The 24102-nt window shown below is 39.1% G+C and overlaps 3 protein-coding genes across 3 annotated transcripts in view; all 3 read right to left on the bottom strand.

Moving 5' to 3' along the window:
• Nucleotides 1–851: 851 nt before the first annotated feature.
• srm (spermidine synthase) lies at nucleotides 852–4455 on the bottom strand. The gene is made up of 8 exons (XM_083895639.1): nucleotides 4319–4455; nucleotides 3603–3723; nucleotides 3433–3525; nucleotides 3181–3334; nucleotides 2277–2360; nucleotides 1939–2084; nucleotides 1653–1775; nucleotides 852–1544 (listed from the first exon to the last, which is right to left on the bottom strand). The coding sequence occupies exons 1-8, from the start codon at nucleotides 4447–4449 to the stop codon at nucleotides 1527–1529; spliced, it is 870 nt and encodes a 289-aa protein (XP_083751765.1). The 5' UTR covers nucleotides 4450–4455; the 3' UTR covers nucleotides 852–1526.
• A 1506-nt stretch (nucleotides 4456–5961) lies between these two features.
• Nucleotides 5962–16482, bottom strand: exosc10 (exosome component 10). The gene is made up of 25 exons (XM_083895638.1): nucleotides 16341–16482; nucleotides 15553–15689; nucleotides 14624–14747; nucleotides 14433–14537; nucleotides 14095–14254; nucleotides 13882–13990; nucleotides 13715–13790; nucleotides 13526–13636; nucleotides 13264–13407; nucleotides 12225–12415; nucleotides 11947–12103; nucleotides 11627–11775; nucleotides 11421–11471; nucleotides 11185–11296; nucleotides 10993–11040; nucleotides 10830–10905; nucleotides 10632–10741; nucleotides 10455–10547; nucleotides 10300–10368; nucleotides 9568–9673; nucleotides 9411–9484; nucleotides 6592–6772; nucleotides 6424–6488; nucleotides 6261–6337; nucleotides 5962–6176 (listed from the first exon to the last, which is right to left on the bottom strand). Exons 1-25 carry the CDS (start codon nucleotides 16464–16466, stop codon nucleotides 6146–6148), a joined length of 2682 nt encoding a protein of 893 aa, XP_083751764.1. The 5' UTR covers nucleotides 16467–16482; the 3' UTR covers nucleotides 5962–6145.
• Nucleotides 16483–22146: 5664 nt separating this feature from the next.
• Nucleotides 22147–24102, bottom strand: part of cntn3a.2 (contactin 3a, tandem duplicate 2) — a gene marked incomplete at both ends in the record, with an annotated part of 34872 nt that continues 32916 nt past the window's right edge. Inside the window, one exon of the mRNA XM_083895635.1 lies at nucleotides 22147–22244. Within this exon, the coding sequence (XP_083751761.1) occupies nucleotides 22147–22244 (98 nt within the window). The remainder of the gene's footprint in view (nucleotides 22245–24102) is intronic.

The raw sequence follows: 24102 nt of genomic DNA, 5'->3' as shown, positions 1-24102 counted from the left end.
AAGGCTTAGCTAATGCTAATAGTGTGTACCGAAAACAAATATAATCCTGCAGTAAGACTCACGACAGCTGGTCAAAAATTAACGCCGAGGATTCCATAAAAAACTGATGGTCAAAAAAATAAATATAATATAATAATAATAAGTGTCCTGTCCTTCAGCTAACATTACGAATACACCACATTTTTATTGGGAAACACTTGTCTGGTCCACTGAGATACAGGAAAAAAACCCTTATATTATCAAGAAGGGACACACAATATCGATATTCGCCGACACTGGCTTTAAAATGTATTATCAGATATTGGCCAACTAAAATAGTATTCCTGCACCATCCAGCTAACCAACGGAAATCAATGACTCGACGCTCTCTCTATAGCAGGGGTCACCAACCTTTTTGAGACGGAGCGCTAACTCAAGGGTAGAGAATAATATCGAGGGCTAACATATTAACATTTTATGCAGTTATGCATATTATGCATTCAATTGCATACACATTAATTCCAGTGATTATCACAGTTTTTATAAACGATATAAATTATATTTTACTCCGTGATCATATGGATACATGCAAGTGAGGAGAAGTGAGCCTGCGGGTGCCAGGTTGGTGACCACTGCTCTATAGCAAACGCATAAAAGTAGCAGCTATTTCGAGGTAAATGAACACCAACAAAAGTAAATGTTAAAATAAAGTATTGAGGAGAGTGTTCGATTCAAAGTTTAACTTCCTGTCTCAGCAAAAAAAAAAAAGGGGAGGAAAAAAGAAATCAAACTAAAAGGCTGTGATTTTTGTTACATTCATAAATTTATAAAATACCCACCATTCTTCATTCATTCCCAATTCAATGCAAGGATTAACTGGTACTCCGGATATACAATAATAATCAATGGAAACTGTATTTTTCTACAAATAACAAGCTGATATCATCTACAAATAAAAATGCATTACTGATACACACTCTCTATAGTATGTAACATACTGCAACATGTGTTTAGTACAGTGAATACAACAAACAGCTCCATGTTTCAGAGTGAGGTCAGGTATGACAGCAATGTTGTTCCCATTCAGCCCAGCCCAGTACATTGCTCTTTGCAGAAATGTTGGTAAGACGAGAGTAAAAGTGACAACGTAAACACGACTGAAAAAAATAAATTAACATCTAAGGCATGCTGAGAGGAAACCAAATGACCAATCTCTTTTAAAAAAAAAAAATAAGCAAGTGTCCCGACCACTGATTCTTAGGCCTGGTGTTAACATCCGTCCTCACTGATCTGATCGTAAGTGGACCGACTGAATTATTTCGAATTATATTCGAATATATTCGAATTTGGTTTCTGTGACCTGATCACTCAGGACAGATGTTACTACCAGGCCTGAATGGGGACTTCCGTCTCCTAACTACAGAGCTTGATTGCGACAGAGTTGAAATGTGCTGAGGATTTGAAGTGTAAAAGCTGTAGTTTAAGTTTGCCTATCTGCGCTCTGAGGGCCAGGCAAGGGATGAACATGGTGGTCCCGTCGTTGCTGGTCATGCTTCGCGAAGTACCTGTGAAGGTCAGAAGGCACTGAGTGAAGTGTTCTTAGTGCGTACATCAAAAGAAAAAATTATATACTATAACTATAAAAGAAATTTTTTTCATGTATTTTAACATACCTTTCTTGCAAACTCTGGGAGGACGAATGATGCTTTGTGAATTTCAGGGTTGTAATACTTAAGGTTCATACTTTCAATATCTTCTTTCGTCAAAGCTTTCCCTGGATTCTTGAAATCTGTTTCCTAAAAAAAAAAAAAAGTGTTTAAAGTCTTATGATGGATCAATACCAATGACATACAAACAGGAGAAGTTACAGAGTGATTTTGGTTTTGCGTAATTTCCAGAGACAAATTCAGGCATCAGGTGTGTTGAATTTGTAAATGAAAGCGTGACGAGCACACTTACAGTGTTTTTACTGCAGAGCATGAATCCAATTTGGCCACTGGGATATGTTGGGATGGTGCTGTAGGCATAGTCGACCACAGGGAACAGGGTCTTGCAGAAGGTCTGCATCTCCTTTATCAGCTCCAAATGGAGCCACTGACACTCTCCTGAGAAAATGACAAGAGCGGAATAAGGAAGCCCGTTCACCTTGACAGATAAACTACACCGTGTATACAGGAGTACTTACAACAAATATATGTTGATCCTCACTTATTAGCATGACCACCATTAGTCTTCTAAATTATTAATTGAGCCATCTTTAACTTTTGACACAAAACTGTGGGGAAAATGTACGTTACCCTGGGAACAAAGAATTCCACCGTTTCGCAACGCTGCCTTCATCAGCTGATAGTAAGACTCCTTAAACAAACTCTCAGCAGGTCCTGCAACAAAAACAGAATTCAGGGTATATGCAGGAATCGTGAAGTTCATTTCGATTCCTTTATAAGACTTTTTCAAGACCTTCCGAAAATATTTTAAGACCTTATCGCCACTTCAACACGTATTTGCAATGAAATATATAGAGCACAATAATACAAAGTAACTCATACGCTGGAAAGAAACCCCGCTTGGGTAACACTTTAAGTACACACTATTAGTATTAGTTAAGCATTAATACATATTGAATTCATCATTTATAATACATGAATACTAGTATGTAGTTTATAAACACAGGTTTAAATGTTTTACTTATGTGCTGAAGTGTTAGCATGTACTGAGCGACTGCTGGACACACAGAGAGAGGTGAGAGCGCAGTCCCTTGTAAGCCAATCAAAGAGCTTGTTTGTTAGAGGTGGATGCTGATTGGCTGCTTGAGTACAGCAGCTATTTGGACACTGTTCCTCAGCTGATGGGATGAGCAAAACATTTATAACAGTGTTTATCAACTACATACTAAGGAGTATGAATTCTATATTTATTAATGCTTAAGCTAATGCTAATGGTGTGTACGTTTGTACTTTTAACAAACGCCGGGGAGAAAAGTAAATACATTCATGCAGACTTTTTGCAGTCAAACTCTATGAAGAAAATTTAATACCAGATGAAATTGCAATTAAGACTTTTTAATAGTTTTTAAAGACCTTAATTTTCCCAAAATTGGTTTATCAACTTCTTTTTTAAGACCCCTTTAAGACCGGGCACCCTGGATCTCCAGCTCACAAAGTTAGATATTTTTAACGACATAAATTATGAGGCACTGACCGACTGGATCCGAGGAATCGGTTATAATGACGTCAAAGGCATCCTGGTTCTGCTTCATGAATTCAAAGCCATCTCCAACATGGAGGGTGAGCTTAGGACTGAAGAATCCTTTGGCCATCCCAGGGAGGTACTTCTTTGATACATTTATCACATCCTACACATGAGAGAGCACCAATATCGACATGAGCAGGCATGACACAGGGGAAAATCAGAGAAGGTGGCTAGAATTATTATCCGTGGCGTTGTTCCCACCTCATCTATCTCACACAGAACCACCGACTCCACCAGTGGATTTTTCACCACTTCCCTGAGCACACCGCCATCTCCACCGCCAATAATCAGAACCTGAAAAACAGGAAATATCGTTTCAAACCGTCTCAACAAATAGACACTGTACGTGAAGACAGGAATATGGGTCATACCTTCTTGGGGCAAGGGTGGCTGCACAGTGGAAGGTAGGCGATCATTTCTTGATAAGCAAACTCATCTCGCTCTGTACACTGGATCACTCCATCCAGCACCAAGACATTACCATAGGTTTTACTGAAAAGGGATTTTAAAGCAGAGAATGAGGCACGTATGAAAGGATTGAATATACGCACAACTTCAACAGGAGGCAGCAGCAGATGTCGAGTAAATGATTGCTGCAAAGTCTGTCTATTAATAGTTGATGTATTTGTCAAGATGACAGTTTTTCCCTATGAGTCGAACGTCTTCAAGCATCCACTAACAAGTCCACTTGAATCTGAGGATAACTATGCCTATAACAGAGAATATTCACAGTTACACTGATCTGCCCAAACAATAAAAGAGCCAATTGAAGTACATTTTTGATGCATTTCAAAACCGTTATCATTACTGAATTGTTGCCCAGCACCAGCAAAGGTGTAGACTTCTATAAAATAACTCGTGGCTAAGATGCCAACTTTCACTTTTCCACAATGAAAACACACGTTCGAGTGTAATAGTGTAAAGAGTGTAATAGTAAATTAATAACATCAGTAAGTGTGAGTTAATAACTGAACCTACAACTCACGAAACTTATCACGACTCCACGAGAGCTCCAGGACACAGTTCACTGCTACTTGATGCTAACGGCTAGCGGCGTTAGCTAAGTTGTACACCTAAAAGTACTCACCTCTTAAAAACCATAACATCTTGAAACGTTGATTTATTGTGGTAGAGGACCTCCTCCACTTGGAGGCTCATCGCTTGCCCCGGCCATAACGTGCACAATTCTGTAAACCAGCCGTCTTTTATGAGGTCCATAACAGATGCCAACAGCCACAAGTACAACCAGCGGGTTTGTCAATGCGGCAACGTGAGTACGCTACGACAGAAATGACGCTTGACGGCTACGTTTGCTGCCGAGGGCGGCCACCAATGTGGGTGACGTAGTATGAAGACAGCCAATAGGAAGACGGTATGATTAAGGACGGCGCCGCCCATCGTGTAGTGAGCAGAGAGTGTGCCATGAAAGCTTTTACATTTGGCTGTCTGGAATTACCATAACATATATCTGTGACGTCATGTTGACGAGTCAAACCTGGTTTCAGATATCTGATATTTTACTGGTCAGAATGACTTTTGCCATTCATGCATATGGGGTTTATAGAAATATATTTACCTACAATTCAGTTGCAGGTTAGTGAGTTGTAGATATTTTCTAATTCCAGTTTCAGATATCTACAACTCATTATAATCTACTATAAACTTAATTCAAGATATCTAAAAAGGACAACGCAGATATCTTCAATTGAGAATAATTAAAGATATATTCAACTTGAATTATGACTAGTCTATAATTAGGTTGTAGATATCTGAAACTGGAATTAGAGACATCTACAACTATCCACAAATGAATTTTGGATATCTATGTCATAATGAGCTGTATATATCTGAAACTTGAATTAAAGATATGTATAATTCCCTAACCCGCAACTGAATTGTAGATATCTATGATGATAAACCCCATATACATGAATGGAAAAAGTAACATCATTCTAAGTAAAAACTGAATTATGGATATTGAACTGTTATTTTGACTAGTTAGAATGACCGATTAAATGCTAAAACGGCTTACTACCCTCTGTAATACTTGAGAGCATAATTAATGTTAGCAATGTTTATAATCTGTTGGTAAATTATGCAAATACACTAATCCCAGGTTCCTTTGGAAAAAGGAGGTTGCATCCTTCCTCATCAACCTCTATTTTTTTTTTTTTTTTTTAACCGGCAGTCTGTTCGATCACGCTGGGAACCATCATCAATACATTTTAAGAAGGAAGCCAAGGGCCAAATGAAAGTGGTGATGATCTGTATCTGAATCAAAACTAAAATCTAATAACTTCTTCCTTGAGGCCATTACATCCCCAGAACATTTTCCATTTGAGTTTCTCTGCTCACAAACAGGCTTTCAAAAGCATTTGCCAAGGTAGCAAATAAGATTTTAACTTTGTGGCAGTCGTTTGGCCTATCTATTTCTCATTAATGCTCCTGTGCATAAAATGAGGACCACAATGGAGATTTTTTTTTATGGTTGGGGCCCATCACACACAAACTGTTACACTGGCTGAATGACATGACAGGGAAAAGCCTTCCAGAAGAGCGGAGGTTGTTGAAGCAGCAGCAGTAGGGATGTGATGTCAATGTGTGACGCTCTTCATATAAATGTTAATAACTTAAAAAGCACACATCCACTATCTTAACATTTAAGTGGAAATAAATATATTAGTTTCTACAATACCCACAAAATGAAAGCGTAGACAAACACATCCCTCTAAAATCATCTTTAATGCAGGTTTGTGTTTCCACATATTTACAGGATACACTGTTACAAAGATGAAAAAAAAAAACTAATTAAATTACAGAAATACTGAATTGAATTTGAAAGAAAGCAAAAAAGTTGATAAATGTTTTAGAACGAAAAATGTTATAAAACACACCAAATCCCATCAAAGATGGTCTATCTTTTGGGCCAGTTATGCCGGAATCCTCTGTAGAAAATAAAGACAAAATTGTTAAGATGAGATGTTTTAATTAGCAGAGGACTAAAAGCCAACGGAATGGTGAATGTTTACCTGTCAGACTTTCCAGGGAGGTACGACATACTTCGGTTTCCAGCACTGACGTTAGATTTCTGTCCTTTGGGATTCTTCTGTTAGATTAAAGATTTAAACTCAATCACAAATATAATTTATACTGATCAATCAACAAAGAATACAACACTTTTTTTGACAGTACCTTTTTCCTTATATCATGGCCTTGTCGATATGGGTCAAACTGTGTGTTATCCTTGGATTTATTATCTGTAAACCAAAGGATTCAATTTAAAAGGACAGTACCTGTAAGAGAAAGTATACTAAGCAGTTCTTTGTCCAATGCTATGAAAATAAAATAAAAAATACATACCAGCAAAAACTTTGAGGTCTGACTGACTGTAGTCGAAGGGGGTGAACACATCTTGGGGAGGTGGTTCGGTGTTCTTGGGCTTTGCAGCGGATTTCATCAACTTCTTACTCGGTTTGGGAGTCGACTCTCCAACCTCACTGGGAACCCTCTCTCTTTTCTGTCCGCCACCTTTTACTGATTCCTGATGAAATTAACCAAGTAATCAAACACCTCCTAGATTCAGGATTGTTCATTATAATTTAAAAACAATGGGGTTTCAAAGTTTCAAAGGGGTCAAGCATCCTGTGCATGATGCACCATAAATTACACAACAAAACACATCAGAATATTAGGGGAAGCGCGATTCTAATCATCCACGATTCTCAATCGATTCATAAAATTCAAAAATAGATTTTTGGGAGAAAAAAAAGGTTTATTTTTTTTATTTTTTTAAAGTGTTATTTGTGTACAGTTTATTTTTGTAACTTCTGGGAGAAAAAGGCAGCTAGCCTTTTTTTGACAGGAAGAAGGCTTTTATTTGTTTCTAATGAATAAATGTTAAAGGTGCATTATGTAATAAATCTAAAGCAACTGGCCCCAAAATCCTCCTAATATGTCACAGAGACTCAGGAATAATGTTCATATAACAAACTGAACTCACCAACAACAACAGTACAGACAAAATATTTGCATTAAAAAAAATATTCTATATAAAAAATATATTATCTTATGCAAACTGTATTGTTTTGATGCCATAATTTGCCTTAACACAGTATGCATTGTATCATTTTTTTTAATCGAGAATCGTATGAATCAAATCGGTTGAATCGAGAATCGATTTTGAATCGAATCGTGACCCTAAGAATCGGAATCGAATCGTGAGCAACCCAAAGATTCACATCCCTACAGAATATTCTCCTCTGTGTTTTCAGAGTGTGTGCCTTTCTGTAACACCGTGCCCTGGAACAACCTCCCTGGCTCTTCATCATAATAATGCGACACTTAATACATGTTATAATTCTGCCATCTGCATGTTGGTATAAGTATCAACGGGTTATATCGAGTACACGTCACAATATAGCCGCAAGTAGTGCTGTCAATAAGATGACTGGTTGGTTTTGTGCAATAAAAATCCACTTGTCTTGATAAAAAAAGAAATGATATAATAATGTAACCGTATATAAGAAACTAAGGTGTTTTACTCTTCTGCAGCTTAATATCGCTGTAGTTATCTGACTAACAGGTTACTCATTGACACTTCATAACAACATCTACAATCCATCCATTTACATTCAATCTTTACTCAACAGTTGCATGGTTGAACAAATACCCGTTTACAGGGTCTCCTCCTGTGATCATATCTTGTAGTGATCATTCTTCCCCGAATTTGCATAAGCCAGTGTGACCTATTATTTAATCCATGATGAAAGGTTTTACGCAACGCTGAGTACATCAAATCTGCTTCACGTTGCATTACCACAATCACAACATATGGTGCGAATGACAACATCACTGACGCCCCAGAGGTTAGGTTTACGTTGTCATGACTGCTGAGTGATTAAAAACCTGCCAAAACATCTTCTCTTCAAACCCGCATTGGTTACATAATTACCTTATATACTGTATGATATGTTTTTATTACACCAATTAAAAAATACTACTGGCTAGGGCTGAAGGATTTTGAATAAAAATCTAATTGCGATAATTTTGAAAAGGAAATGCGATTGCGATGATTCGCTATATCAGAGGGAATGGTTAATTTTTATATCATTACTCTCATTTTTCATTCAAAAAACATAATTAAAAACGATAAATGTGTGACAGTTGTGCAGCTCTGTGAGAAACAAATCTGTCTGTAGAATAAGATGTGTATAGATCAAGACAATGACTCATCTCAAATTATATTTAGACACACATTTTGGATTGAACAAATATTGTGCCTCCTGCGATTTGAAAATTGCAGCTAAAATTTCGATGAATTGTTCAGCCCTAGTAGTGGCAAATAGGAAGCCAGGGATGTTGGAGTCTGATCACAAAACACACCTCTCTTAATGTCAATGATAATATCAGCACAACAGTTTTGGAAAACCATCAACTAAAATAGAAAACTTCACTGCCAAAGTGGTGGCTGACACTCACAGTTTAGCCTGCACAGCTAATATTTGCCTGCAGTTGGCTGGTTGATGAGTGTTACTTTCAAGTGATACAGCCAACATTTCCTGATGATGGCGCGTGCCAGCGCGATTAACTGAAGACGCTCTTTTGAGCTCTCTAAAACTAACTTGTTACTTTAGCCATCATCACACAATGGATTACTGTGTGCAGCGAGGCTGAAGGCAGAGTAAGGCTGTGGGGAAGGGGTGCCACTAGAAGGGACACAAGAATCAAATGGCAGAGAGTGGTGCTTTTCATATTCTCCTTCACCATGGGCAGAATATGCAGCACTGACATTGAACGCAAAGGGAAAACACCATATGGCATAAGCACATATGAGTAACCAAGCAGGAGGGGGCAGCACAATACCACAGAGAGTGAGATGCAACTAACAAGAAGTGGGCTTTCAGGCAAAAAGCAGCTATAGTTATTCATGTCTGCAAGGCTCCAGTCTCATGCTGTCTCGTCCCCCAGACACATCACAGAACAGATATACAATAACTTGTTTGTGTGGATGCGAGTCAAAATATTAATGTGAAGGAAAAAAAAAACACCATATCATATCATTAGAGCAGTGTTATGTTGTTGTTAGAGTCAAACTTTCCTTAGAGGGACATCAGCATTAAAGTTGACAGCAAAGCCAATGTGAGATGGAAATGCAAGGATGAGAGAGCTAAATGACTCACCGCTGCTTGCTGGCGAACAGTGGCGACATTTTTGAGAGACTCCTGGTAGCTCTTTTTCACTTTGTTTCTTTCCGCTGCAGAAATCGACGTTAAAATACAGTGAGGATATTTACTTAATAAACTGTACATTTAGTCAATGTCTGAGCTCTTTCTTTACCTGCCACTTTCCTTGCCTGCTCCTTTGCCTCTGCCTTGGCTTTCCTCTTGGCTTCCAGTTCCTCCTGCTGTTGTGCAATATTCTGCAGCTTCCATCGTTTACTAATCTGTAAATGTGACAGGTTATCAAACATGTAGGTGAGATGAGTCTGGAATGAACTCGGTATGATTAACGGTGAGTCAATAAACTAACGTAAAGAAATTATAGAATAAGAATTAATTGATTAAATAAATAACAACGGTTTTCTTTCCGTCTGTGCATCATTTCTCTGGAGCCCAGAGAACCCCTTGTGACTTAAACCACCAGAGGTTGCAGAACAACCAAAGTGCTGACATAAGCAGCAGGTGAAGAAGTCAAAATGACTGGAAATAAAGCTTGTTGAAGCAGCCTCCGAGTTGCACCTTGGCCGGGATGTTCCACCGCAACTCGGGCAGAGAACAGTGCAGCAACAGCCATCCGCACAATTGATTAAACAACTATTTTACATTGTTTCATTGTGAAATATAAACCATTTCCTTCTTAGATGTATGTGATCACATTTTGCTAGTTGTGATGTTTTCTAGTAAGTTTACTGCTTTAAGATCAATACTTAATCCAATGTCGCTGAAACAGAGAAAAACACCTGAGAAAACAGTATAACTTATTGTTCAAGATAAACCAAATATAATTTATTAACTTGTTCAAGGAAAACCCGAAAGATGATGAAATTAACTCATGAAGCTTTTTAATTACCTCAAATATTTTTGAAGATGGGTCAAACTTGGCATTCTTGTTGACGTGCACATCAGTGATGGGTAAATACTGAAACACAAAAGACGACAACTGAACTCTGTGCGTTTGGTTAACTAACAGGCAAATAATAGTGACGCTCACGGGGCACGTCTTACCATTCTGAAGGGGTTTTCAAATGACTCAATGATACGTCTGGCTTTCATTTGAGCAACAGGAAGGGACTCTTGGTCGTTCTTTGTTTCCATCTCCTTCAAAAGTACAGTCCTCACATTAGTTTCTATTATGCACAAACCATCGGGGCTGAACTACTTCAACTAAAAATTAATCCCTACCTCAAACAGTGTGATTTTAGCATATGCCACGAGACCATTAGTTTTCTGAACATCAACATCCATTTTGTCTTCATCTTCTGAGAAAAGCATTCCCTGTTTCACAGGCAGTTCTGAAAAGAAATTCAGTTTGAAGCATAACAATGAAAAACCAATGAATCGGCACACATAACGAAAAACATGTACAAAAATCATGCTTACCATCAGGAGGAAAGTGGGGGAGATCACTTTCAGAGACCCTGGAGGTATCATGAGGACCAAACAATGTGACCTCTGGCTGGAAATGTGCACCAGATCACACATATTTTAACAACCATTTCAAAAACAACATTTAAAAAAACACTTCAATATGTTTTTATCCAACCTTTTTTATGGGTGTGAGTCCCTTTGTCTTTTGAGCTGCAATCTCAGCCTGTGTGAGGTTAAGGAAATATTTCAAGGTAAATGGATAACCTCCACTGACAAGTAAGTTGACAACATAAACACTGAAATTTCATCACAGACGCACAAAAAAAAAAACCATAACATTCCCACTGCGCACATGCATCTTTCTTACCTTAAGGAGAGGCATTTCTCTTGCTTGTTGCACTAACAAATGGAGCTCATTGATCTGTTGCCTCACCACTGGGGGTACAGGGCTACAGCAGGCAATGATGCCTTGAGGCTCTCTGAGTAGATAAAGAGAAAACATAACACACTGTGGTTCAGATTGTGAATAAAACCTTTAAAGTAACCCACAGAGGTGAGATTTCACACAAAGCACGTAAGGTTAAGTGGGACAAGTCAACTTACTTGGGAAGTTCTTCCGATATTTTGATCATCATATGAGTGGGTAGAACATATCTAGACAAGTAACATAATTAAAAACATGGTAAGGGATCATTCAATGCATGAATATTGTCACAACATTTTGACTTCCTGGACATCATCTATAAATAGGAAAACAGCCCATTGCAGATTTCCAGAACAGCTTATCCATCCATTCCTAAACAGCCTACCCGGTGCTTTCATCTTCCTGCCTGGCCAACTTGTCCCTCCAGGAAAAGAGCAGTCTGAAGGCAGTAAGCTGCTGGGTGTTGAAAGACCTTTTCTGCTTCCTCTGCAGCTCCAAATACGACTCCTCTGTAAATATAGGCTTCACATATCTCTGCATGAAAGGGAGGCACATGAAGCACGGCCAGTGTCAGAAGAAGTTGGAGATTTTGGTGTGGAAAGTTAAAAAAGTGAGAGCAGTAAAATAAACAATGCAACGATTGGACAGAAGATGGTATAAATTCAACTTTATCTTTGTGGTGTATGAGGTTAGGTTTGTGGACACCTTTAGTGAAATGTCTTTGCTCTTGTTCCAGACACTCTGCAGCAGGGCAGGCTGTCCATGGTTTACATTGAGGAGCTGAGCCCTCACAGAGTCGTAGATGTAGAGGAGATAATGAGTGTCTGTCCGGGCATACTGGACCATTTCCTCTGGCAAAGGGCTAAAAGGACAAGTTATGGGACAAGAAACATGAAGAAAAAAAATCTGATTTATCATATATTTTCTGGTTAAGAGGAACTATAGATCAAATTCAGCATCCCATTTTGTATTCATCTCCATACCGAATTCTCCAGTCGGCCAGCTGAAAGCGTTTGTCTGAATCCACATTGCAGAAGTGTTTGAGCAGGTGGTCGAGAGAATGTCTAGCCAGGTTCAAAGCTCGACTGGCCTGATGCGTGTCAAACAGGTTGACTACATACAAGCCAAAGTCTCTCTGAAGCCAGTCCATGTCAGAGTCAGCTCCATGAAACACCTGAGAACATAAATGAAAGCATATTCTATACCTGATGAGGAAAAAATACTGCGACATACAGAAAATTAGGGACACAATGTGTCATTTTTCCATATGGCTGATTTTTGCAGGCACTATCTGAGGTGCAAGCCCACATACTGCACGTTTTCACCAACATCCTACAGTATGTGAGTCATGCAGGCTCCCACACAACAAAAGACACACGCCAGCTTTATTTAACGAGCCAACTGTGGCTCCAAGACGCCTCAAGGAAATTCAGACTCCATTCTGACATGCTGAACACTGTGCAATTCACTGTGTAATTAGTGGAGATCTTCTACCCTTGGTTCCTTTTTTATTTCAGTAAATGATTATACACCTCAGATGCAAATAGTTCATAAGGTCGTCTGAACTTCTATAATTACACCTGTCCAAAGACATATTAGCTGGAGGCCGTTTTCTGTTTCTGTTGCAGATAAAAAAAACAGCTGCAGGAAATATACAATTGTGCAAGGTTAACTGGTAATCAGGCAAAACAATCCTCAAGTTATTGATTTAAACTGCTAATTTAAAGTGCAATCCAAGGGCTAAGTACCAGTAATCCCTCTCATAACTGTCAAATGCACTGCGAACTCCACAGTGCAGTTCGCAACAAAACAAAACATATTGGAGGTAGAGTTACAAAGGATCAACTTGATTTGTAAATACAAGTGTGGTTAATCTTTGCATTCTGTTATTTATGTTGAACATAAACATTCCACATAGACAAAGTAGTTGCTGAATCTACAATCTCGTGTTGACTGGCTGCATTCAATAGTTTCTTATATTTTCAGCTGATAGGAACACAATGTTTGGGACACTGCCTTTACCTTGACAATAGACGGGTCACTGAACACTTCATTAAGGATGTACATCTCGCTGCGGAGTTCCAAGGTGTCTATGATAAAATCCTCCTCCCTGGTGGAAATCTGCATCAGACAGGTGAGGCCGAGAAAACTCCTGTAGGAATGATGCTGCAACAGGAAACAGTTTTATCAGGATGTGTCTGCACTCATCAGTGTTCAAACAACAATGGGAAAGGCTTAAAAATAACCTAAACAAAATGCTATAGGATCATGGAATGCTTTGTACCTCGAGGTCAACTGCAAATTCAGACATGGTGCACAGTTTTTCATTCAGAGCCACCAGATCCTCCAGGGTATCAATGAAGGAGAGCCTGGTCTCAGCCATTACTTTGTACATCTAAAAAGAATCCACATCAGATCAAGGCCTCATCAACAATGAGAGAATCATATGCATCAAAGTTCTGCTGTAACATGCCTGTGGCTCTGGCTTAGACAGAAGGCTTTCTGGTATGGTAAGATGATCCAATTCATACTGGTATGGGTGAGCAAACCTGTATAGATAAAAAACAACAACATTCATTTAGACAAGAAACAAGGAATATGAATACATTTGAAAAAAAACAAAAAAAAACAACAACTTACATTTCTTCAACATGTTGCTGAGTTCTTTGCTGATGAATAAAGTCAGCAAGCGCAGCTGGGACATCAAGATCCTCAGGTCTCTCTTGACGGATTTGTTTGTTGGTAAAATCTACCAGTGGAGCGCAATATATCACAGTAAAGATAATATGACTTAAATAATCAAAAGAAAAACAAACACATTTGAAGAACATGAGAGTGAGACATAGGTCTTACAAGAAGGAAGCGGCTTTACTGCATTAGGCTTGATGAAGATCTTCGGAATAAAAGGCGTGTTGCTGTTGTCAACTTTTTCCTTGAATTTCAGCTGTGGCCTTGCAATGTTCTTGGCATGGAGCAGTCTGAATGTCTCTGAACGACTGCCAGAACCAGAACCCTGAACAATAAAATAACTGTTTACCAAAAGGTCTGGAGAACAAGTGTGAAAATTCATCAAGGGCTCCAAAAAGATAATAAAAAACAACTATAACTGGCCAATAATGCTTCCGCTTGAACACAGTCCAAAATAGAGACTGGTATGTGCAGTGTGAGAGCTCAAATTTTAGTTCACCCACCTTGCGATTCCAGCTGGAAACGACAATCTTGGGAGGCTGAAAGCCTGCAGGCATGACAGGCTCTTGGCTTCTGTTCACCCCATCAGCTTCATCAAGGAGAATGCCCTGGATATCAGATACAAGAGCTTAGTTAGTTTGCTTAGACCTTAAGGATGCAGAAACTTGTAAAACCCCAAGCTAGTAGGCCATACCGCTCTTTCAAGGATGGCATCATTTGAGTCCACAATCAAGTCAAATCTCTCCTCCAGCCCAGTCAGCTTGCTCTGGTTCCTCACGTGAGATCTACAGCCATGGTGCTGCATTATTTGACTCATGCTAACACAATGTTAACACAAGGAAATTAATTAATACATTTTTTTTGGGGACGAGCATGAAAAACAAGTGGTTACTCATTAAAAAAAACACCCGATTAATGAGGCTCAATCAGACCAGTTATAGTCAATCGGAATACTTCATTTATACCAGGAGGAAATTGTGTGGCCAGTACCAAATATTACAAAAAATTGAAATTATTATATATGCTACCAGACAAAAGTCAAACTTTTGTCTGGTAGTGTATATAATAAATGAAAAGTAAGTAATACCAAATAAAATACCCATCATGAAACAGTGCAATACGTACCAAATGAAAACATTACTAATATGTTACAGCTGCAATCTATACAGAACACACAATGTTGATTTGTGTTTAAAATATTGTTATGCGTAGTTAATGCTGTTAAATGGAGGAGGCAGGAATTATTACCATTTTAGCAAAATTTTTTTTATAAAATTAACATTTACTCATTGCACACACACATTTTGAGATATATAAAATATATAATTGTTATGAAGGTTTTCCCTCGGCTGACTGGTTTATTCAACTTTCCCTTAGAGCATGCATTTTATATTTAATTATTCTGCATTTGATCTGACCAGATGATTGTTATGAAGTGACATGAACACTTTTCATCATAGGGTTTTTGGTCATATTGCAGCGGAGCAATGCACAACTTAACTACAGTGAATGTATTATGGGACTGGGGTTGCAGTGTGCAACAGGTGGAACACACACTCTCAAACAAATGGAAGTCTGATTGAGCCACAGCTCAAAGTAAGCAGCAACATGCTCTGTACTCACCAGTGCAAGAGCTTATCTCCTTGACTTTCACAGAACTCTTGGAATCCTGGAAAGCTGCGATAGAAATCGTACTCATCCCCTGCTTGAGGCAAACCGGCTGATGCTTTAGTGGCCGATAATACACCACCCAATCCATACTGCAGAGGAGACAGACAGAAAAGTTAATCTATTAATTAGTCCACACACTCGAACAAAACATAAAGTGTCAAAGTTTCAGTTTCAAATTTAATTTGAAACTGTTTAAAGACTAAAAGGTTTAAATATTGAGTTAAAGGTAACATAACGTATACATTTCATATACATATAATGGACTTAGAGAAACCCCAGCTTAATACGTTTAACTAAATAAGTGTGGGGTTTTACTCTTTTGCAAATCAGTGCATTAGTCTATTTATTAACGATAGCCACATTTTTCAAAATAAGACTGTCACGTGAATATCAACATTGGGGGCGACATGTTCTTGCGTTTGGTTATTTACTTTCTTAAATCCATTCACTTCAGCTGACTTGAGGTTTAGGACAGTTGTTGCCAAGTACTTAGGTGCTAGCAGCTCTACGGGAAATAACCCTTTAGCCCGAGACGGGCATTTTTTTTAATGAAATAATCGCTTAAAAAACACAATGACACAAGTCTATTGCGACAACACTCATGTGTGCATGTTTTCTTGCGACGTCAAACTAACTTATACAGCCACCGCTGCTTGTAATCACCAAGCTCACCCACGTTGCCTGACTGATAGCTAGCCTGAGCTCAACACCCCTGCGTGCTATTTCCACACTTCACTCACTTTCACGAAGGCGTCCACGTCTGGGAAACCGGGACATAGCTCAGGTTTGTCCTCGTCATTCGTGTCTGCAATTCGGTCCTGAGGGCCGCTGTTTGTGGCGTCTTTCTTCTTAGAAGACTCCATCATGTACTATGGTGCTGCTGTGTACATGTGAGCAACAGGAAGCAGCCACAGTCAGTGTTTTCTCCCGAGCTGCTGAGAGACAGACGCCGCAGCAGACACAGTGACACCCAGTGGCCTGGGGTGGACACGCCGCGTTTTTGTTTTCTATTTGATTTATGTATTGGTTTATTTGAGACGGACACTGCTAATAATAAGTAAAAGGCACAATTTCATCAGTAGTCCATCGCCTGACGTTCCAAGAAGCTCCATAAAAAAGTAACATTAAAACACAATAACCAGTTTGAAGATAAAACATTAAACATTGATAAAGTCTGCCATGTTAATATTTATGGGAATGCACATTTTGAGTACATGACAACTTTAAAGCACAGTAACGTGTTGAAACCTATTTTGTGTGTGTGTGATGTTTCCTCTATTCATTCATTTCTATCACTGAGATGGGCATTTTCTATACGGCACTGAAAATGATTTCCTCTCAGGACACTCTTTGGGACACGGTCACATATGGAACAGCAGCCTTTTTGATTGCAAGGGCACTCAAAAAAGTTGAGGGAACGAAGTTACAAGAGCATCTTATAGGGCACCGCGTCACTGCTCTCCACTTCAAAGACACTCCTTTAGAAACAATCTTTTGTTTTATTCACATTTTGCTTTATAGGCCTCATATGTCAGCCAGTAGGACACTTCCTCATGTTTTTACCACTCTAGATGGTACTTTAGTGTGCGTCTTGTGACTCAAGAGGGCACTCTAGCACGCTTTGTTTTTGTCCATTTGGCACCAGGGGAGTGATTGCCACCCCTGATCCCCTCCCCTGTGCACGCCACTGCTGCTTGTTGTTATGTCACATGTAGACTGACTCAAAATGAAAGATACATTATTTTTACACCATAGGATACAAATCCATATTGATACATGCCATAATTGACGTACACCTACTTTTCTGGCACAAATGAGGGCCAAATGTGCTCAATGCTTCAACCATCCAACTGCACCATGGCACTAGTGCCATGAGGGGGCAGTAATGACACTTGCGGCGCAACCTCAAGCAACAAAGCTACTGCAGTGTGCACCAATAATGTCTCAGCTGTAGTTGCATTACAAGCTATCAAATTCATATCTGAACCCCGAAAGCCATTTTTCATTTTTCTGCAGAGTTGATGCTGTGGGTATAAATTATGAACATTGTTGTTCCTTTGGCGAGTCTTGTGTAAAAAGAAGTTACAGTGAGCTGCTGTTGTGATCCAGTGGTCAATACCATGTGAAGAGGCATTGCCTAAGTATTGACAAACCAACTCATTACGGATGATTTGTGGTGTGTGGGGGAGAAACCTCTCTTTTCTTCACTTCCCCTGGCTTATTGATCTCTTCACATGGTCCTCTCCCACTTATTATCTTAAAAGCATCTCTGCAACACTGACTCGATCAATATTTCACAGTAGCTTTCCATGTCGTTCCGTTGTTTTAGTGGAAAGTATCATAAATTCAGCAGATACATGCTCTGATAACCCGAAGAAACAAATCAGAGTTTGCTGCAAAAGCTGCTTTTAGACGGCGCATTCTTTTTGATATTGGAAGTGACATTACTATTCAATCTATCTTTGCAATGATGAACATCAACACTATGGAGCAAGAACCTTTGTGACTGTGTTCTTTATAGTAGGACATTACAGCTGTCACATACTCTCATTCATTCCCCCCCCCATAATATTATGCATTCTACAGCTTTGATGATGCCCCAAGGTACCACTCAAAATTCCTCCTGCAGAAGAGGACAGTAAAACCCGCTGATGCCGAAAATGACGCTGTTCCACATGTACTTAAAAAAAAAAGAAGAAGAAAAAAAATCCAAGACAAAATCCTCAGAGAATTGTTTTTATTAACTCCCTCATTTAGAAAACACAAAATGCACCAAACAATATCACACATGCACAGCTTCAGCATATCAAGATCAGCCGACATCTTTTCATTGTGAAAAAGTTTAAGCCACGATCTCACGGAGATCACGAAGGACATCAAAATACTGTGGAGTCACAACAGAAAGGCCAAGCGTTGTCACCCAGAGCGGTAATTGTGGGTTTTTCATCAGTCTTTATGGAATTACAAGTCCTTTTGATTTGATTTTCTGATTAATTCTGAAAAGAGCAAGAAAACGGTAAAGGTTATTTGTATAAAAAGACAAACTGCACTGATTTACCACCTTGTAACAGGTAGTCTGTGTGGCACTGCACCAAAGGGCTGTTTGATAGCAGCTCCTTGGAAATGTTTATATATATATATATATATATATTCATTTTAATGGGAATTAAAATTGGAAGTAGGACAGAATATTTTGGTCTCCCGCTTAGGGAGTTTGCTTCAGAGCACAACAAACAAACAGTATGTAAAGTAAACTGTATGAGAGCGAGAGAGAGAGAGATCTCACATTGCCCTCGCTATTAAATTAAATAATTAATTATGAAACGCTGTTTCTTGGTTGGCATTTGTAAGCAACACTTGACCTTTGTGCAGAATTTTTTGGAGGAAAATACGAAATAAACAATCAGGAAACATAGCAAACATTTTTTTTTTTTTTTTAAAAAGAAAAAAGAAAATCAAAGGTAAAACCTAAACATCTCACAGTACTGATACAATACAAAACAAAGAGGTTGGCGACGCTAGTATGTTTTCAAGACACAAGTTCCTAAAGTGTGTACCGTTGTCTTTTTTTCAGTCCATGTCATTCATGAATTAGCCAGAAAGATGCATTTCCTGTGTAAACACCTGTAACAATGACAGTGTGCGATGAAAGATAAGATGGATACAGATTAATCACACGCTAAGCCACAAAAACAAAAATAACAGGATTCAAAGACTGCTTTCAGAAAGGTAATACACTCATTTTTCACATTTTATAAAATTTTAATCACGCGAGGTGCCCCTTGACCACTTTTTTTTTTCCCTTTTGCACTAGCAATCCATCGCACTTTGACAGAAGAACAGACACTTCATCAGCTTTTTCTCGACACCTCCCTTTGTGACCTTTTTTCACTCCGTTTTAATGTCCGCGACTCTTCCGCTGTTTAGAGCCATGAACCGAGGAGGAGAAAAAGAAATGAGTTTGATACAATTTTCTAAGGTTTTTCTGAGCTGAATGGTCCTCTTAAAACACTTGTCCGTGACACTGTGGGGGCAAGGTAACACAAACATGCACGCACATTTACACACACACACACACACACACAAACACACACACACACACACACACACACACACACACACACACACACACACTGATTTAGTCCTCCCTGAATCCTGATATATTAGTCTTGTGTGGGTGTCATTAGTATCATTACCCCCTATGCCCTTTACCTCACTGGCCCCCCCCTCAGGCCTGCACTCATTTATTAAACTGCTTTCATGTCGGCTCAATCGTGGCACATACCAGGCTTTCCATTCATCAAGTCAGACTGTTCAACAGACCCTCGTGTCTTGTGCTGACAGACTTTGTGATCGGTCTTGCTCCTGCCATTTGTGAGGGGGATCAAAGATACAACGAAGCAGAGGCCCGTATACCTGAGCAGTGGGGGCGCTTACGCTGAAGTACACAAACGAACAATGACAACACGACATATCGCATTAAAAAAAGCCAATACAACTGACGACAAAGAACAGAGTCACACATTGAAACACAGCTGACCATACATTTTGCCAAGTAACATCTAAGCTGGTGGCTAGATTTTAATTCATCAGACTGGCACAATAGGCAGCACTTTAAACCTCTCGTCTCCACTGTCAGGGCAGACGGTGCACGCATGTATCCAGGATAAGGCCGCAAATAATGATTGTTTTCATTATCGACGAATCAGAAAGTCGTATTCCCTATTAACAGTTAAAATAGCACAAAATGTGTCTCGTTAAATCGGTGATTATGAACTAGTGCACCAGACTTTGAAGTGTTTATATGAAATAATCTTTTACCACATGTCAATTTTGCTTTGGACCAAATCTCAGTCTTAATCAGTAAAACTGATGATGATCGGCTGACACAGAAGTCCAGCCTTGTGATGAGACGTGATAACTGAACAAACTCCTCATTCGCAGATATGTTTTTTTCAATTTGTCCGTCAAATTACTTCTCCAAGAGTTTCCAAGGGTACTCAGCTGTTATGCTCTGATATCATATTTTGTTGTTGTTATTTCATGATTTTAATGCCTTCGGTGTAATTATGCTTTAAAAAAAAAAATAGTTCAAAATGTTTGAAAGATGTGCTTATTCTCTTTCTTGTTCAGAGTTAGATGAAAAAATCCACAGCACCCTCATGTCTTTGTGTTAATTATGGAGAATTATAGCAGTTCTGATGAATGATGCAGGTCCCAAATCGATGAAACAAATAAGATAAAACATGGTAATTCATAGGTGCTGATAGTTGTTTTTTTTGGACACTGGACAAAGACAGGGGAACTTCTTGAGCCCATTGTTTATGTCCATATTTAGTAAGAGTGATACTGGTCTTCACACTCTGTGTATTTCGAATTATTAAGGATTTTAACTCTATTATAACCTGGATTTATGCGGTATTATATGAATGTATACGTTTCACAATAGATGGACAGACTGAAATACTCCTACAATCAACTGTTTGGTGCTCATCTATATCTTAAGATACTGGTATTACTGCGTATTTCCTGATATTACTGTATCTTTTACTCGGTGTAAAGGTGAGATGTCATTTTGACGGTTTTATTGCCAAGTTTTTTTTGGCAAATGACCACGGTCTAAAGTAGACTGTGGATTGTAATAGAACAAACACCTTGGTTGATATTAAACCTTTCATTAAAAACAGCAAATGCTCGTATTTGTGAAGCTAGAACCAGCGGATGTGTGGAATTCGTTTTGACAAATGACTTATGTTACTGCCATTGATACATATTTCTTGATTGACTGGTTGTTTCAGCACTAGAGCTGTAGGACATATCGCTCTCCCCCGTACTGCTGTATATAGGCAAAGTCAAATCCACCAATCAGTGGAGCCCCCTATGGTACATTCAGCTTTCCAGGATCAAATGATAAAAATTAAATGGCACTGAGGGCTATTCTATGAGTTTCACGTGGGATTGAACTGGAATTGAACGCGTGTAAAGATGAACATGGCTGCATGATGATCGGAAAACCCCGTCACTGACTCGTGTTTATAAGCGACGCCGTTACAAGGATCTCCAAAGGCACAGGCACGGGTGAATGAGCATGTTCCAACTCGCCAAATCAGATTAGGAGAAGAAATCCTAAAATATCCAAAAATCCAATGTACAACATCCCATCATGGCCCTCTGTAAAGTACGCCGAGACCTTTCGATAATAAGAAACCGTGCAGAGTAAAGTACTGAGGAAAGAATGTGGCTATTTTAGCGAATAACAATGAGAAGGCTGAAAACTACTTTGGCACATGAATGGAAGTAAGGCATCTGTTATCATTCTAGGAGTCCAAAAGAAAATGGCTAAAATGGAGCATTGTTCCCAACCAGCAAAAATATCAAAACATAAAAAGAGAGAAAAAAAAAACCACAAGCATTTACTGTTAATTAAGTATCTGACAGCACACTCCACGTTTGTGCTTCCTCATATCTGCAAATTCCGGCAGCAGCGCCAGAGAAGAGATGAACAGAAACTGAATTAAACAAAGGAGAACAAAGTCTGTCACTGTGTCATGACGTTGACCTGAATGTTGATATTGCAAGGGTGAGGAGCAGGGGCAGGGAGGAGATGTCCACGCTCCAAGCTCTCGAGCCACGGGCACTCATACCTGCAACACAAAATACCACAGGGATGTGAAAACCTGCACAATGAGTCACACACACACGCCTGAAATACTCAATGGCACTCAATAGCAATGATCTAGTCTCAGCGTTGTCTCGGAGATACAACTGAATGAATATTTTCTTTATTTAACATGTGCAATAATTGGCTATATACATCCATCCATCCATCAATTTTCTACCACTTTATATGTTTACAATTGAAAGACAAAAATGAGACAAAATTAACATTAAAAGCAAAACAAAAAGTGTACACGTAATACAAATTGTGTGTTGCGTCGTATATCGAGGAGGAAGAAGTTTTCAATTATTAGTTTCTACCCATTTTTCTAATACATATCAATAACTCACACTCGGAGAGTGCAAACCTCTGCCAAGGCAGCACAGTGCCTACAAAATAGCGATAAAAATAGCAATAGCGTCTACGGATCACGCCCAAAATGTAATCACTTGTTCCTGGTCCCATAGCGAACATTTCCTGAAAATTTCATCCAAATCCATCTGTGACTTTTCGAGTTATGTTGCTAACAGACAGACAAACAAACAAACAAACAAACAAACAAACTCCGGCGAAAACTCCTTGGCAGAGGTCAAAAACAAACTCATGCGAAAACATATACCTCCTTGGCGGAGGTCAATTAAGCAACATGACCAACTTTATAACCTCCATCTTGCCCTGTCCCTTCATGTCCTCTTCTGTTACCAACTGTCCTTCATGTCCTCCTTCACAACTTCTCTGTGGTCTTCCTCTTCTCCTCCTGCTCCATCTTCAACAATATAATCACCATAACTACTCTGCACGTGACCAAACCATCTCAACCTTGACTTTCTTACTATATCTACAAACCATTCAACCTGAGCTGTCCCTCGAATATTTCTAATATTATCTATCCTGGCCACTTCTAACAAACATCTCAGCATCTTCAGCTCTGACACCTCCAGCTCCACCTCCTGACTTTTAGCAGGTCTCGCATACCGTCTTGTCGACCTTCCCTTTCAATTTTGCTGCTGTCCTTCTGTCACACATCACCCCGGACACTCGTCTCAACCCACTCCACCCTGTCTGCACTCTCTTCCTCTACCTCTCTTGTGCACTGTCCATTGCTTTCGATGGCTGACCCCAGGTATTTAAACTCATCCAATTTCTCTTCCTCTTTACTCCTTGCATCTTCACCACACCACCTGTCTCACTGTCATTCACACACAGGTATTCTGTCTTACTCCGACCAACCATCATTCCTCTTCTCTCCAGTGCAAACCTCCACCTCTCCAGGCTCTCTTCCAACTGTCCTTTACTCTCACTATAATTTACAATATAATCTGCAAAACTGCATAGTCCATGGAGACTCCTGCCTGACCTCACCTGTCTATCAATATCACTATTGCAAATAAGACTATATTAACACATATCTTCACCCATTACACTAAAATTATACAATAATTATACACTAAAATGTATATAGGGAGTTTAGTGTTGAGGCGCCAGAACGAAGCCTGGTGCATTTTGCGCTTATCATCATGTATTAAGTATTTAAGCGAGTTTCTCTGGGATAATATAACATCCATAATGTAAAAATATATATAAAAACGCCTTTCCAGAATAAAAAAGATATGTCACTGATGCACGAAAAAAAAAAAAAAAAAACGAAACCTCATCTGATGTGCCTGGGCAAGTAGTTTCTATAAACAGTGCTCTCTGTTGCCTGCTAATGTGTTTTCTTCCACATATTTTTCTTTGCTGTACCAAAGAATCTCTGGGGGGAAAAAGTCGGCAATATTTCAAATGAAATTTACTCGAAAAGTCAACGTGGAATTCTATCTCTCTCAACTGCTGTTTTCCTGGGA

Source organism: Microchirus variegatus (genome assembly GCF_963457635.1).
Source record: "Microchirus variegatus genome assembly, chromosome: 9".
In the NCBI taxonomy this organism is placed as follows: domain Eukaryota; kingdom Metazoa; phylum Chordata; class Actinopteri; order Pleuronectiformes; family Soleidae; genus Microchirus; species Microchirus variegatus.
Note: the sequence above shows the minus strand (reverse complement) of the source record. Positions and strands in the feature narration are given on the sequence as shown.

Coding starts and splice junctions, on each gene's coding strand:
- srm (XM_083895639.1), bottom strand. CDS start 4,449: ATGGACCTCATAAAAGACGGCTGGTTTACAGAATTGTGCACGTTATGG. Junction 2,361..3,180: donor CGATTCCTCGGATCCAGTCG/GTCAGTGCCTCA, acceptor TTTTTGTTGCAG/GACCTGCTGAGAGTTTGTTT. Junction 1,776..1,938: donor TGCTCTGCAGTAAAAACACT/GTAAGTGTGCTC, acceptor TTTTTTTTTTAG/GAAACAGATTTCAAGAATCC.
- exosc10 (XM_083895638.1), bottom strand. CDS start 16,466: ATGATGGAGTCTTCTAAGAAGAAAGACGCCACAAACAGCGGCCCTCAG. Junction 13,637..13,714: donor TGTCTAAGCCAGAGCCACAG/GCATGTTACAGC, acceptor GATTCTTTTTAG/ATGTACAAAGTAATGGCTGA. Junction 10,742..10,829: donor CCCCCACTTTCCTCCTGATG/GTAAGCATGATT, acceptor ATTTCTTTTCAG/AACTGCCTGTGAAACAGGGA.